The sequence below is a fragment of the Notamacropus eugenii genome, chromosome 3, assembly GCF_028372415.1.
Source record: "Notamacropus eugenii isolate mMacEug1 chromosome 3, mMacEug1.pri_v2, whole genome shotgun sequence".
In the NCBI taxonomy this organism is placed as follows: Eukaryota; Metazoa; Chordata; class Mammalia; order Diprotodontia; family Macropodidae; genus Notamacropus; species Notamacropus eugenii.
In genome coordinates, this window is record NC_092874.1 from 57,185,243 (window position 1) to 57,197,042 (window position 11,800).

The 11,800-nt window shown below is 41.6% G+C and overlaps 1 protein-coding gene across 1 annotated transcript; it reads right to left on the minus strand.

Annotated features, from left to right (window-relative positions):
- Window positions 1–808: 808 nt before the first annotated feature.
- On the minus strand, window positions 809–10,698 carry C1QL3 (complement C1q like 3). The gene is made up of 2 exons (XM_072651625.1): window positions 10,010–10,698; window positions 809–3,562 (listed from the first exon to the last, which is right to left on the minus strand). The coding sequence occupies exons 1-2, from the start codon at window positions 10,595–10,597 to the stop codon at window positions 3,383–3,385; spliced, it is 768 nt and encodes a 255-aa protein (XP_072507726.1). The 5' UTR covers window positions 10,598–10,698; the 3' UTR covers window positions 809–3,382.
- Between the last annotated feature and the right edge of the window lie 1,102 nt (window positions 10,699–11,800).

Here is an 11,800-nt window from a genome sequence, read left to right on the forward strand (position 1 = left end):
AAAAATCATTTCTACATCTTGCACATGAAACTGACAGAAAATCCAACTATTTGAAACCAAGTCAGTTGTGGGGGAGGGGGTGTTGAGGACTGCGGTAAACCTGTGGGAAACTATTCAGAGTCCCTCAGGGCTAATAACCTTTCTTTTTATTAGAATAATGAGAGGTTTGCCTTATCTCTGAATCTGGCTACTTCTGATACCAGTTTTCCTTATTTTAAAAAATTTGAGAAATACCTGTGTCCAAACAATGATTTTAATCCTATACTTACCAAATAATTGGACTCTTTTGAAGATTCATCAGCTGCACTACTTGAGAAAATTTAAACTGTTTCCTGTTAAATTACCCCCCTCTGGAGCAATTTGAGGTTTCCTGTAATATTGATGATCCTACTAATTATCCTGCTGTTCTTTAATTAATGCTTAATGAATAATATGGCACTATAAAGTAGCTTCTGTAGCAACTGAACTTGAGATTTTAAGTTTTTCTTCAAAAAATACTGTCACGTGTTACCAATTCACAAATGCTTTAGAATATTTTTAAATGAAATATCTAATGTATATTCTCTTTCTCTCTCTCCCTCTTTCTCTCTCTCTCTGTCTCTGTCTGTCTGTCTGTCTCTCTCTCTCTCTCTCACACACACACACACACATATACAGACAATAAAAGCAAGTCCCTCTCCTTACTGCATTCAGAGGTCCATATCTGTTTTGTTTTAAATTTTGTTCTCATGCTTATTTGGAAATGCGTAAGCATGAACCACATGAATACTCACCCTGAATTATAAAAATGTAATAATAAAAGCTGAAATATATTACATAATATAGTTTAATGAATCATCATCATTACATGTATAACAAAGGCCACAATTTAATTGGTTTGTAAGTTATGATGCAAAATAAATAAATACATAAAGAAAGAAAGAAATGTTTGCCTTATACATTTTCCCATTTTGGGTACTTTTTCTTTGCGTATTTTTCTCTGGGCCTAAACAGGGGTAAGCAATGCTTATTTATCTGAAGAAAAGGTCATATCTATTAGAAATGACAGTCTTGATTTTTAGAGCTTGGTACCCAGCTCTGGGTGGTTGGGTTTTTTTCCCCCTGTGGAATGAAGTCCTTTTATTAACTCCTTGGTGTACTCAGCTCCTAAAAAAAATCTTTTGCTTAGATGCTTATTTTCCTAGGTGATACACACAAAGCTTCCCCAAACCTTGTTTCCAATTTCCTCTGTAGTAAACATACATCTCCACAATTGTGAAAGTCCCGTAAGTGGAAGGGAAGCCCATTGTAATCTTTTTTTTTTTTTTTAATGAAATAACTTAGCATTAGAAAGACCAGAGAAGAGTAATCATTACACGTGGTAAGTATCTTCATGCTTTTTCTTCTGGTAAATCATGGTATTTAACCACACTGGAGCATGTTAGTAGGGAAAACAGGAACTATAAATAAATATATCGATGAACAACAATCCTGCTGTTTTGAGATCTTGGCTAGGCTACCTTAGAGGTTTACTGACAATGAACATAGTGGAGCTATGATGATGACCTATAGACTCGGAATGGAACTGTCCCAAAAGAGACAAGCCAAAGAGAAAAATGCAGGAAAGAACACGTACGATTCCTTCAGCAATGAAACAAGTGGGTTAAGTATTTTTAAATTTCTGTTGCTGAAAGCTATTTGTCAAAGGATCTTCAAATGCAAATAGCAAGGAATAGATTTTTCATCATTATGGGGGAAGTTGTTTGACAGTTCAGTGTATGACAACGCGTACTTTATATCTTTCACTCGGTAGATTAAAGAGATGGCTTTTGGCGGTACGTGCTAACCAGAAAGGCTGGATTTTGGCCTCTTACTGGGCTCAAAATCTACAGTAGTGTCAGTTTCAGTCCACCTCTGCAACAAGAACAAATTGATGGCTCAAATACATGTAATACATCAACACTGAAGGAGAAGCCACTTTCTTACTGTAAACCTAAAGTTAATAAGTCTACCACAGACTCCGGGATAAACTCTTGATTCGAGTAAGAGAGGAGCGGTCCATTTGGAAGGAAAATGTGCTGCAGGCCATCTTTAACCTACGCAAAATAATAATCTCTTCTAAAATACTTAGTAGGAACTGTTTTCACTAAGAACTGTTGTTTTGGTACTCCATACATTTTTGACATTCAAAATAATTCAAATACCATATATAGTATACTTTTTAAAAATGTAGTTCTCTAGACTCTATATCCACTGTGCCTAAGCCACATAATAAGATATATATACATTATATATAATGTACATATTATATATAATATATATTGTGTATAAAATATATACTTCTTGCTGTATTGATAATATGTCTATCTGTTAATTTTGAAATAACCTCAGGCTACAAACTTGTAGTAAGGGTTTGAAGGCATTACAAACTGTCCCCTTAGTAATTCATGCTGTGGCTCAAATTAAGCCTCTGTGCATTTATAACCTTTTGTTCCATCCCAGGGCATGAGGGGTGTGGATGGGGAAAAGGATGGTAATCTGAATTTATATGAAAGAAGAAATGCTTTTGCCTTTTGAAGGAAGTGTAGAATTTTTTTTATATGGACTCAATTTTTATATTGACAAGATGAACAATTATGAAACTATCTAAACACTGTAGATACACAAATTTCTTAGCACATGTACAGGACAATTCAATGTCACATTCTAGATCTGTTTCTAAGAATCATCATTAGAGGGAGAGGAAAACCAAATAAAAAATTTAAATTAATAAAAATTAAAATATGTGGCAATAATTCAAGGCTCAAAATCTAGAACATTCCAGGTTAAGGCTTAAAGCTGAATCATTCCTAGGTTTAGGTGCAAGAGTAACAAAAATACAAGGCAAACAATTTCTTTGGAAAGAAACAAAATGATTTTCCTCGAACCTTTCCTTTTAGCATAAAATCGTCTCTCACCACACCATAAGTGGCCTCCAGGTATCATAATTAGCAGGTAAACTCACAAGAACCAAAGCTGACATATGGATAAAAGCAGCGATACCATAATACACCAAAGTATCATAAATACTGAAGAAATAATTCAGTGTAGTAGATTTTTCTATAAAAAGTTGTGATCTCTATAGGACTTCATTCACATGGACACTAACATTAAGGAGTATTTGCTTTGGCGGCGGTAGTGGATCACACATCTGCGTATCTTGCTTTTAATTTTTTTTAACATAAGGTTTTTTTCTGAGTTGTACAGATGTGAGTCAGGTAGCATTTGATTTCCCCCCTCCCCCCAACACACACACACTGATGTGCCCCACTGTTGGTATCCACTGGGATTCTTGATTCACAGGCATGAGCCGTAATGGATCCAGTGCTCAGATTCAGAAGAAATAAGCTTAGTTTCTGAATTATCAGTCTGCATAAATAATAAATCCAGAAAACGTGCTGTATTTGTTGTTATTTCCTCCATGTGCTTTCCCTCCGTCTAATTTTATGTAGACTTCATCTCCTGGCTCCAAATGAAGAACCACACTGTTACTGGCATAGTCGTAATTCTGATCAGCATCCTGAGCAATCGCACTAGCACGGACCTGTGTAAAGCAGACATGTAATTAAAATCATTACTAAAAACTTAGGACACTTCCTTCTAATACTCAAAAGATTTAGACTTAAGTGAGAGCTGTGGACTTCTCTATAATTAACTCTATTGTGACCCTCCATAGAATGGAAATTGATGTATTTATATCTGTTTGTTACAAGAAAAGAATGATGTCATTATACCATGGTTTCCACTCTCTCACAGTCCTGTTGCACAAATCTTGAGGACAGCACTGGGATGAGGCTCCATTCAGCTTCCGTATCAGTTTTGACTAATAGCTACCATCACCATTGTGATATTTAGTACTTAAAATAATGCAAAAAACAATTTTTCTTCTTTTAAAAAGTTCCCTCCTGTCCTGACTCCACTTACCCATACAACATCTCTTTTTGAAGTAAGAAAAAAACCACTTAGTTTCTTGCATTTTCATTTAAACCACCATTAACTAGACAGTCTAGCAAGGGGCCAAAAGAATATTCATGCCAGCATTCCATTAATCTTCACTTTTGGAACTTAGCACAGTGCTTGGCACATTGTAAGCACTTAACCAATTCTTGTTGCCTTAGGGCCTTAGTGGAAAATTCTATAGGATTTGTGGTAGAAAAAGATCCAAGCAACTACTTAGACTTTAAAAATAATAATAATGAAACAAAAATGTATATAAGAAAAGCTCAAAAAATATATTCTGAATGGACTGAGCAGATTCTGGAGATTTGTTTTTTTTAAACTAATGATAATCAACAGATCTGTTGAGTCCTCAGAGCCTTATAAATATAAAAGAAAATAAATCTGTAGTGTGGTCTCATAGTTTACAAAAATTTGAGATGATGATGATGGTGGTGGTGGTGGTGGTGGTGATGGTGATGGTCGACATTATATAGCACTTTAAGGTTTTCGAAGGACTTGCCATATTATCTCACTTGATCATCACAAGAATCCTGTTCCGTAGGTTTTATTATTATCCTGATTTTACAGATAAAATGAAATTCAAATGAGACTTTGTAATCTGGCCAGAGTCACTGATTCAGTGCCAGAGGCAGGATTTGACCTTGGGTCTTTCCTAATCTAAGGTCGGAACTCTATTGCACCACCTAGACAAGCTGTAGAAATTGACCTCATTTAACATCTTTGGTTAGGCATTCTAAGTTTGTTAGGAGTTCCTTTTTCTATATATTGATCTGTCTGAGCATCATAGTTTAGCCAGGCAGTGCTTGCATGTCCCTTTAAATCAATGAACTAAACTGAGCATAACCTAGAAGATATCAAATGAACTAAATTCCCATTATTTAAGAGCTCTACATGGCTTAGAAGGTGAATTCTCTAATTGAATGTACTTTTATCACTTGATGGCTGTAAACGTGTCATCTCGTTTTGGTTTTCAGCATGTAAGCTGCTCATGAATCGGGTCTGTGATCTCATTAGTGAGTTGATAGGCATTTGCAAACAGTCAAATTGCCCATCACATCAAGTGATATGAGCATTCTGTCACATCTACAACTCAAATGAAGCTTTGGTTTCATTTAGTTCGGTTTTGGTTCTGCCTTGTAAAGCATTTCAGTAAGCATATTTGTAGGGGATTTATTAGAGAAAAGCACCTTCCTCTTTGTGACTAGTTACTGCCTCCTAGAATAATCTCACCTCCCCAAGTAAATGACCTGGGGATAGAATGCCTTTGCAAGCCTCAACTAAGCAATAATAGATGTCTTTAGGAATAATATGCTAGATTTTTATCATTTGGCAAATTGGAGGGGGAAGGGCAGGAAATGACCCATAAGTCAAGAATTTCTTTGCCTTTCCTGCACAGTTTAAATAATAGGTTTTCAGATTTAAATTTTCATGTAGGATGATACCACATTAATGCTGAAATGTTAAAAAGAAGAGAAGCCTCTTTGACATTGCTGAACTCAAAAAGTAATATGAGTAAAGAACGGGGTGGGAAGGGGTGGAGGAGTTTAGAAATCTTTCTAGGTATCACATACCAAAGGGTAAGAAGAGCTTAAAGGTAGTAGAGCAGTTTAACACTACACAAACCTGCACTTATATTTCTGATGATGAAGACAATATACCATGTGATTATATTTAAGAATATTCAGTCAAATATATACATCAATTGATTGAAATGATCTGCTTTCGACCATTAAATAATAATAATTGAAGCACAGAATATTTCCTGGGAATCAATTACCATCTGGAAGGAGTTGATCACCTTGAATCATTAACTCCCATCTAGTTATTATTTCCCAGAAAACCCTCAACCTATTTGGAACAACAAAAAACAAAAAAGCTAGATTTTAATAGGTGGTGAAAAGTAAATTCCATAATTATTCTTTGTACTATTGGATAGGAAAAAAATCCATCCATGTGTTTAGCAATCCAGTATATAATTAATAGCTGTTAATAGGATTTACATAATGTTTTATATTTGGGGTAATATATTTAAGTATATTTTGCAGTTTATTGGTTTAAACATTAAGTACATCCTCTCGAAGGGCATTACAGGGCTAAGAAATCATTCTCTCTATTAAAATGGTACAATTCATAGGTGACAGTCCTTAAGATATAAAGCAATTTCTATTCAGTTGTGTATCCCCACAAAATCCTGCAAATGCATTACTTTGATCCTGCATTCCAGAATATTATCCCTTACAGATTTCCCTCCCTTTGTTTGGAAAAGCCAGTGCAATTTCTTTTTAGTGTCTGAGAAGAATCCCATAAGACTTTAAAATACTCTGCTACAAGACTTTCCAAATTAAACAAGTATCATTCTCTGGTATACTTGATATCATTTAATATGCCTGCCCACCTCATCATATTGCAAAGGTACAATGGGACCTGGAAACTGCAAACACATAGGAGTAAGCTCTGTGACTTCAGCAATTCTTGAAGCTCTCAGACTATTAAAGATAATACATTCACCCTGGAGATGATTTGGAATTCCTAAATGCACACTAATTTGGATGTTTTCTCAGGGAATGTGATGCTTTCTTCCCATTTAATCCACGATCACTAGTCTATCCCTGAATGTAATCCACCATCTTTTTTATGTTGCATGTTATCTAAGAATTTGCTTTTGTCTTCCAATATTTCCCAAAGTCCATAAAAAGGTAACAAATATACTACAGTAACCACACCAATAACTATCTATCCACTAAAAGAGTCATCCTAAAGGTAAGACCAAAATTCTAAGGAAAGAAAAAATGTCTGTACTATTAAATTATCCATTTCTGATCTTTTTCTGCTTTTCCTAGCTATTTTATTGTGGTTTAAAAAGCAGAAGTAGTACTTTCAATAGAATAACAATCTTTTTCTCTCAAGGTTTCCTGCTTAATTGAAGGTATAGAAAGATCTTTTCTGTGTGTGTGTATATGTGTGTGTGTGTGTGTGTCTTTCCTTTTACTCAGAATAATTTTGGTCTTAGTCTATCCTAAACAACAAAAGAAGCAAAATGCACAAATAAATTTAAGCTTATTTGTTGAGATAACAACAACAGAACCCAGTCATACCCCTCTTAGTGGTAAGTTTATCAAAGTAAGAATGAGATGTTTTGTCATTATCTTATTATTATAGGTTTGTCATTAGAGACAATATTTATGGCAGACATTTGCTAATTTCATTGTTATTGAAGTCCTCATAATTTCATTTTCATAGTACTTCTAAGGAACCATAAACAAAAGGTTAAGTGGAATATCAGATTAATTTACTGGCCTTTGATGTTTTCATCTGTGATCCTGCATTCCACACAGACCATAAATAAAGTGGCTCTTACATGGTTCTAGTACAGTAGCATTTCTCTCTTTCCTGGAGCACTTGTACCTTTTTTGGTTGGTTTGTTTGTTTGATTTTATCTTTTGACTCTCAAAATCCACTTAATCCATAGAACAGAACACTGACATGGATGCACAAGTTTCAGATCTATGGACATAAATTAGGTGAGTTCAAAAAAGGATGTAGGAAAAAATGGTTCTAAGAAATTATAAGGATGCTGTATAATTTCAAAGGGGGGATAATGAAGGAGGAATACTTTTATGGAATTCCTATCACATTTTTTGCCAACAACTTGGACTCTACAACAGGACCCATTATTTCAGAACCAGGCTCTATATCTACAGTAATCTGCTTACTACTATACGGAATTTTTTTTTTTAGAATTACTTGTTGCATACATCTTACAGAATTAACTTATCTAAATGATTTAAAGCATTACACATTCTACACATCAACATTCATAAAGCTTGGCTGTCTGTTTTGTTTTCTCTTTCTGAATGTACAAAAGAGGCCTCAATCTGTGAAACTCCACCAATGTAATAATTAAAAACACCACAGTAATTAGCCTTGGGGGGGGGCAGGTTTTAATGGAACAACTATAATATACACAGGTTCCGCAGGTTAAAGATCAAATTTCAACTGTTTTAATGGATTACTCTTCCATTTTCTTTTCTATTGCCAGATCTCTAAAAAGTGAATTTTAAAATATTTTAATAAAAGCTGAATCTCATTACATACATGAATAATCCATCACATATACTTTCTTAAAACTTAATTTGTGTCCATAGAACTGAAATGTGTGAATTTATGTGTAAGTAGATTTTGAGAGGCCAAAAAAAAATTAAACTTTTTTTAAAAAAATGCAATAATGTTTTAATATTTTTTCCCTGTTACTTCCATTTATGTCATTTGTCACATCTCCATTTAGGAGATAGGTGTTTTTAAAAAAATCTGCTGATTAGTTATCTATAAATATAAATATACCTTTCAGAGTATCGTGACACCCTAAATGACCTATTTTCTTACACTGAGTCATGTCGCTTTCAGCAATCTACCTATAACTAGCCGGGGAATCAGAGAAAATTTTTATTTATTTTAATATTATTTTCATTCATAATAATTATAATAGACATCCCTGGCAGTGCCTCCTGGTGGCAGTTTGCCTCATTTTCTGTTCCTTGGGCCCTGAAGGCCCCTTAAAGAAAAAGGCCTTTGTCCCTTTTTTTTTTTTTTTGAGCATCCAAGCCTTCTTCCCTTTCGGAAGGGATTGAGATCTAGGTATCTATCATGTGGTTTTTGTTTTCATGGGGCTGAAATGAGAATTATCGAAGAAAGGTCTCTAATGATTGGGGGAGAGAGGAAAAAGGGTGACCTGGAGCCCTAGTTTCCTTAGTTGAGTAAATGGCCGTTCCAACCCTTGCCAGAGCAGTTAACCTAGGGGAAGTAGAGGATCCCCATTAATTGCCACCCAATTAACATCGTGACTCTTCTCAAGACAACACCTGGCGGGGCCTCTGAATGAGTTGACTGAGAGGGAGGGAGGCGCGTATTTTCAAAGCACAGTAGTGGATGCTTTCTTTAGAGCGTCTTGGAAAAGAGGATTACAGCATTGTTTTCTGTCTCCAGCCACGGGACTGCGAACGATTTCCGTTCGCAGTAGCAGTTCACTACTGGAGTAAGAGTGAAAAGCGTTGGCTGGGAGCACCAGAGTTCACCCGAGCCAAGGGCCAACCCAGTTCCCCGAAGACTCTTCTGCCTCTATGCGTGGGTAAGGCCGCTCAGTCTCCCTGGGCTCTTCTACTCCCACCCTTAACGCAGCCGCGCGTGGGAGGGAGGAAGCCCTGCGTTGTACTGGCCTCAACCCTGGGCCCGCGCAGGAGACTGGGAGAGGACGGAATTCCTCCCCTGGTGCCCAGGACACAGGCCAGGCGAAGCAGCTTGGTACAATGTGCGCTACTCCGTGCGCGTCGCCGCAGGCCCGCGAGGTGCGGTGTCGAGCCCCCCACGGACTTTCTGGCCTTTCTCCTTTTCTTCTTCCTAGAAATATCCCCGGTCTCGTCCTTTCTCCTCCCCGAAGTAGGGGGTTCTAATTTTTCACACTTAAAGAGACCTCTCCCTTCCTTTGTCCTGGGAGGCAGCGTGAGTCCCTTTGGCCACCAGGTCGGGAACCCGTGAATCTTCTAAGCGCCCCAGCTACGAGCATCTTCTTGGGGCTTACCTTTATCCTCTAGGGTTGATAGTCTCCGGTTCCCAGGAGAGTCGGCTTGTCTTGTAGGTTCTGGCCCCATTCGTCCCCTTTCTTCCAGATAGTATAGGTCCCAACTTTTTCCCCCTTGGGGTACTCCCCCACGCGCACTCCGGCCCCTTGCAATGCTCCTGCATCTGACCTCTCCTGGAGGTTGGGGGTGGAGGAGTCGGGCTATCTAGCAGCAGTCTCGGATCGCCCTCTCCAAACTGACCAGCAATTCTACGGGCCGTCGGAAAAATCCCACCTCTTTCCCAATCCTAGGAGCCCTCGGTGCGACAGAGTCCCCTCCATCCGTTAAGTCTCCCCTTCCCCGCTTCCTTTTCCATTAGCCCAACCCCAATTTGACTTCGCAGATCTCCTCTACCTTCACCCTGCTCCCTTCTTTCGAAGTCCCCCCTCTCTCCGACCCCGCTTTTCTTTTCTCACCTGGTTGTTTTTGCAGAGATCAGCCCACATGCTGGTGCCATCCCCTCCGCGCATCAGGACGTGGTAGGTGAAGAAGTAGATGCCCGGGATGGAGCAGGTAAACTTGCCCGTGGTCGGGTCGTAGTGGTTACCCAGATTGGTGACGACGTCGTCGAACTTGAGGACCTCGTAGCCTTCGTGTTGGCGCTTAAGGCCCGCGTAGAAAGCGATCTTGGGCACGGTGCTGTAGGTGGCGGCGCTGATGGCCCCGGCCGCGTTGAGCCCCGGAGCCCCGGGGGGACCCGGCAGGCCCTGACGGCCCGGCTCACCCTTCTCTCCGGGCGGCCCCACGGGGCCCGGCGGCCCGGGCTCCCCGGGAGGTCCGCGGGGGCCTGCTTTGCCCGGCCGGCCGGCTTCGCCTTTGGGGCCCTGGATGAAGGTGGGCAGCGACTGCATGAGGCCCCGGTCGGGGGTCGCGGCCGTGCTGGGAGCCTTGGTGCCCCCATAGGGGTCGCAGACCATGCGGCAGGTGCCCAGCATCTCGTAGTGCGCCGACGTGCCCGCCGAGCTCACCAGCACCGGGATAAGGATGACCAGCAGCAGGACCATCACCACCCCCAGGGCCCCGGCGGCGATCAGGCGCCTCCTGCTGCCCACCAACCGGCTCAGCGCGGGGCGATCCTCTTGTCTGCTTTTGGACAAAATTTTGAAGGCTGGGCGGGGACCTCCTCAGAGCCGAAAACGACCCCCTACGAACCCCCAACTCCCTAGGGCCGCCGAGCGTCCGGCAGCTCTCCTCCTCCTCCTCTCCTTCCTCCTCCCTGCTGTGGCGACCGCTGGGGAGGGAGGGCGAGAGGGCGGGAGAAAGGTGACTGGAGTTGAAGTCCCAAGCTGTACGGGGAGGGGTGGCTGAGGCCGGAGGGAGGGGGGAAGGGTGACGAGGGCGCCCTCTCGCCTGCTCTGCGCCCCTTCGCCCCTTCGCACCTGTGGCTGCCGCTGCTGCTGCCGCCGCCGCCGCCGCCGCCGCCGCTGCTAGAGAAGCTTCTGCCGCCGCTGCAGCCGCTGCAGCAGCCGAGGGAGAGGGATCGCGGGGCAGGGAGGAACCGCCCGCCTCCTGGGTACCACTGAAGCCTCTCACACTTTTATGCTGCCGCTAGTCATCGACTTCTCCCCTTTTTTGCATACTATGCCAGTTCGAATCAACTTTCCGTCTCAAGTTGCTTCTCCCCCACCCCTTTCCTGTCGCGTTTTCTCCTGGAGATCCTTCTTTCCCACCCACCCCTCCCGCTTCTCCCCCCAAGCACAACTCTGAGATAGGCGCGCACCGGGTGGAGAGCGCGAGCTCAGCCGGGCAACTCCTGGAGCGGGCAAAGCCGATTGCCTGGAAGGAGCAGCAGCCGCAGACGCAGTGCTGGAGCCTGGAGGAGAGGCAGCGACCCCTTGCCTCCTGCTCCCACTCCCCTTCGAGGCACGAGAAAGCGGCGACGTGAAGCGAAGAGCGAGCACGAGCCAGGAGAGGAGCGCTTCTCGGCCGGGCACACAGAGAGACTGAGAGCAGGAGTCTGCTCCGATGCCACCTGCCAGGAGAAGAGGAGGCTGACAAACGCTCCCGAGCAATTTATAGGCACCCAAGGCACAGAGGAAGGGGAGCCGCTTTGGCATCACATTCCAGCATCTGCTCTACTCTTCCCACTCATAGGGAGTTTGGCATTACTCTGACAATGTGGGGATTTTTTCCCTTTTTTTTTCCCTTTCTCTTCCAAAGGATGAACAATCCCAAGCACTCCCCTTGCTGGACCTGAGTGGTGACAT

Coding starts and splice junctions, on each gene's coding strand:
- C1QL3 (XM_072651625.1), bottom strand. CDS start 10,597: ATGGTCCTGCTGCTGGTCATCCTTATCCCGGTGCTGGTGAGCTCGGCG. Junction 3,563..10,009: donor ATCTCTGCAAAAACAACCAG/GTGAGAAAAGAA, acceptor TGCTTTACACAG/GTCCGTGCTAGTGCGATTGC.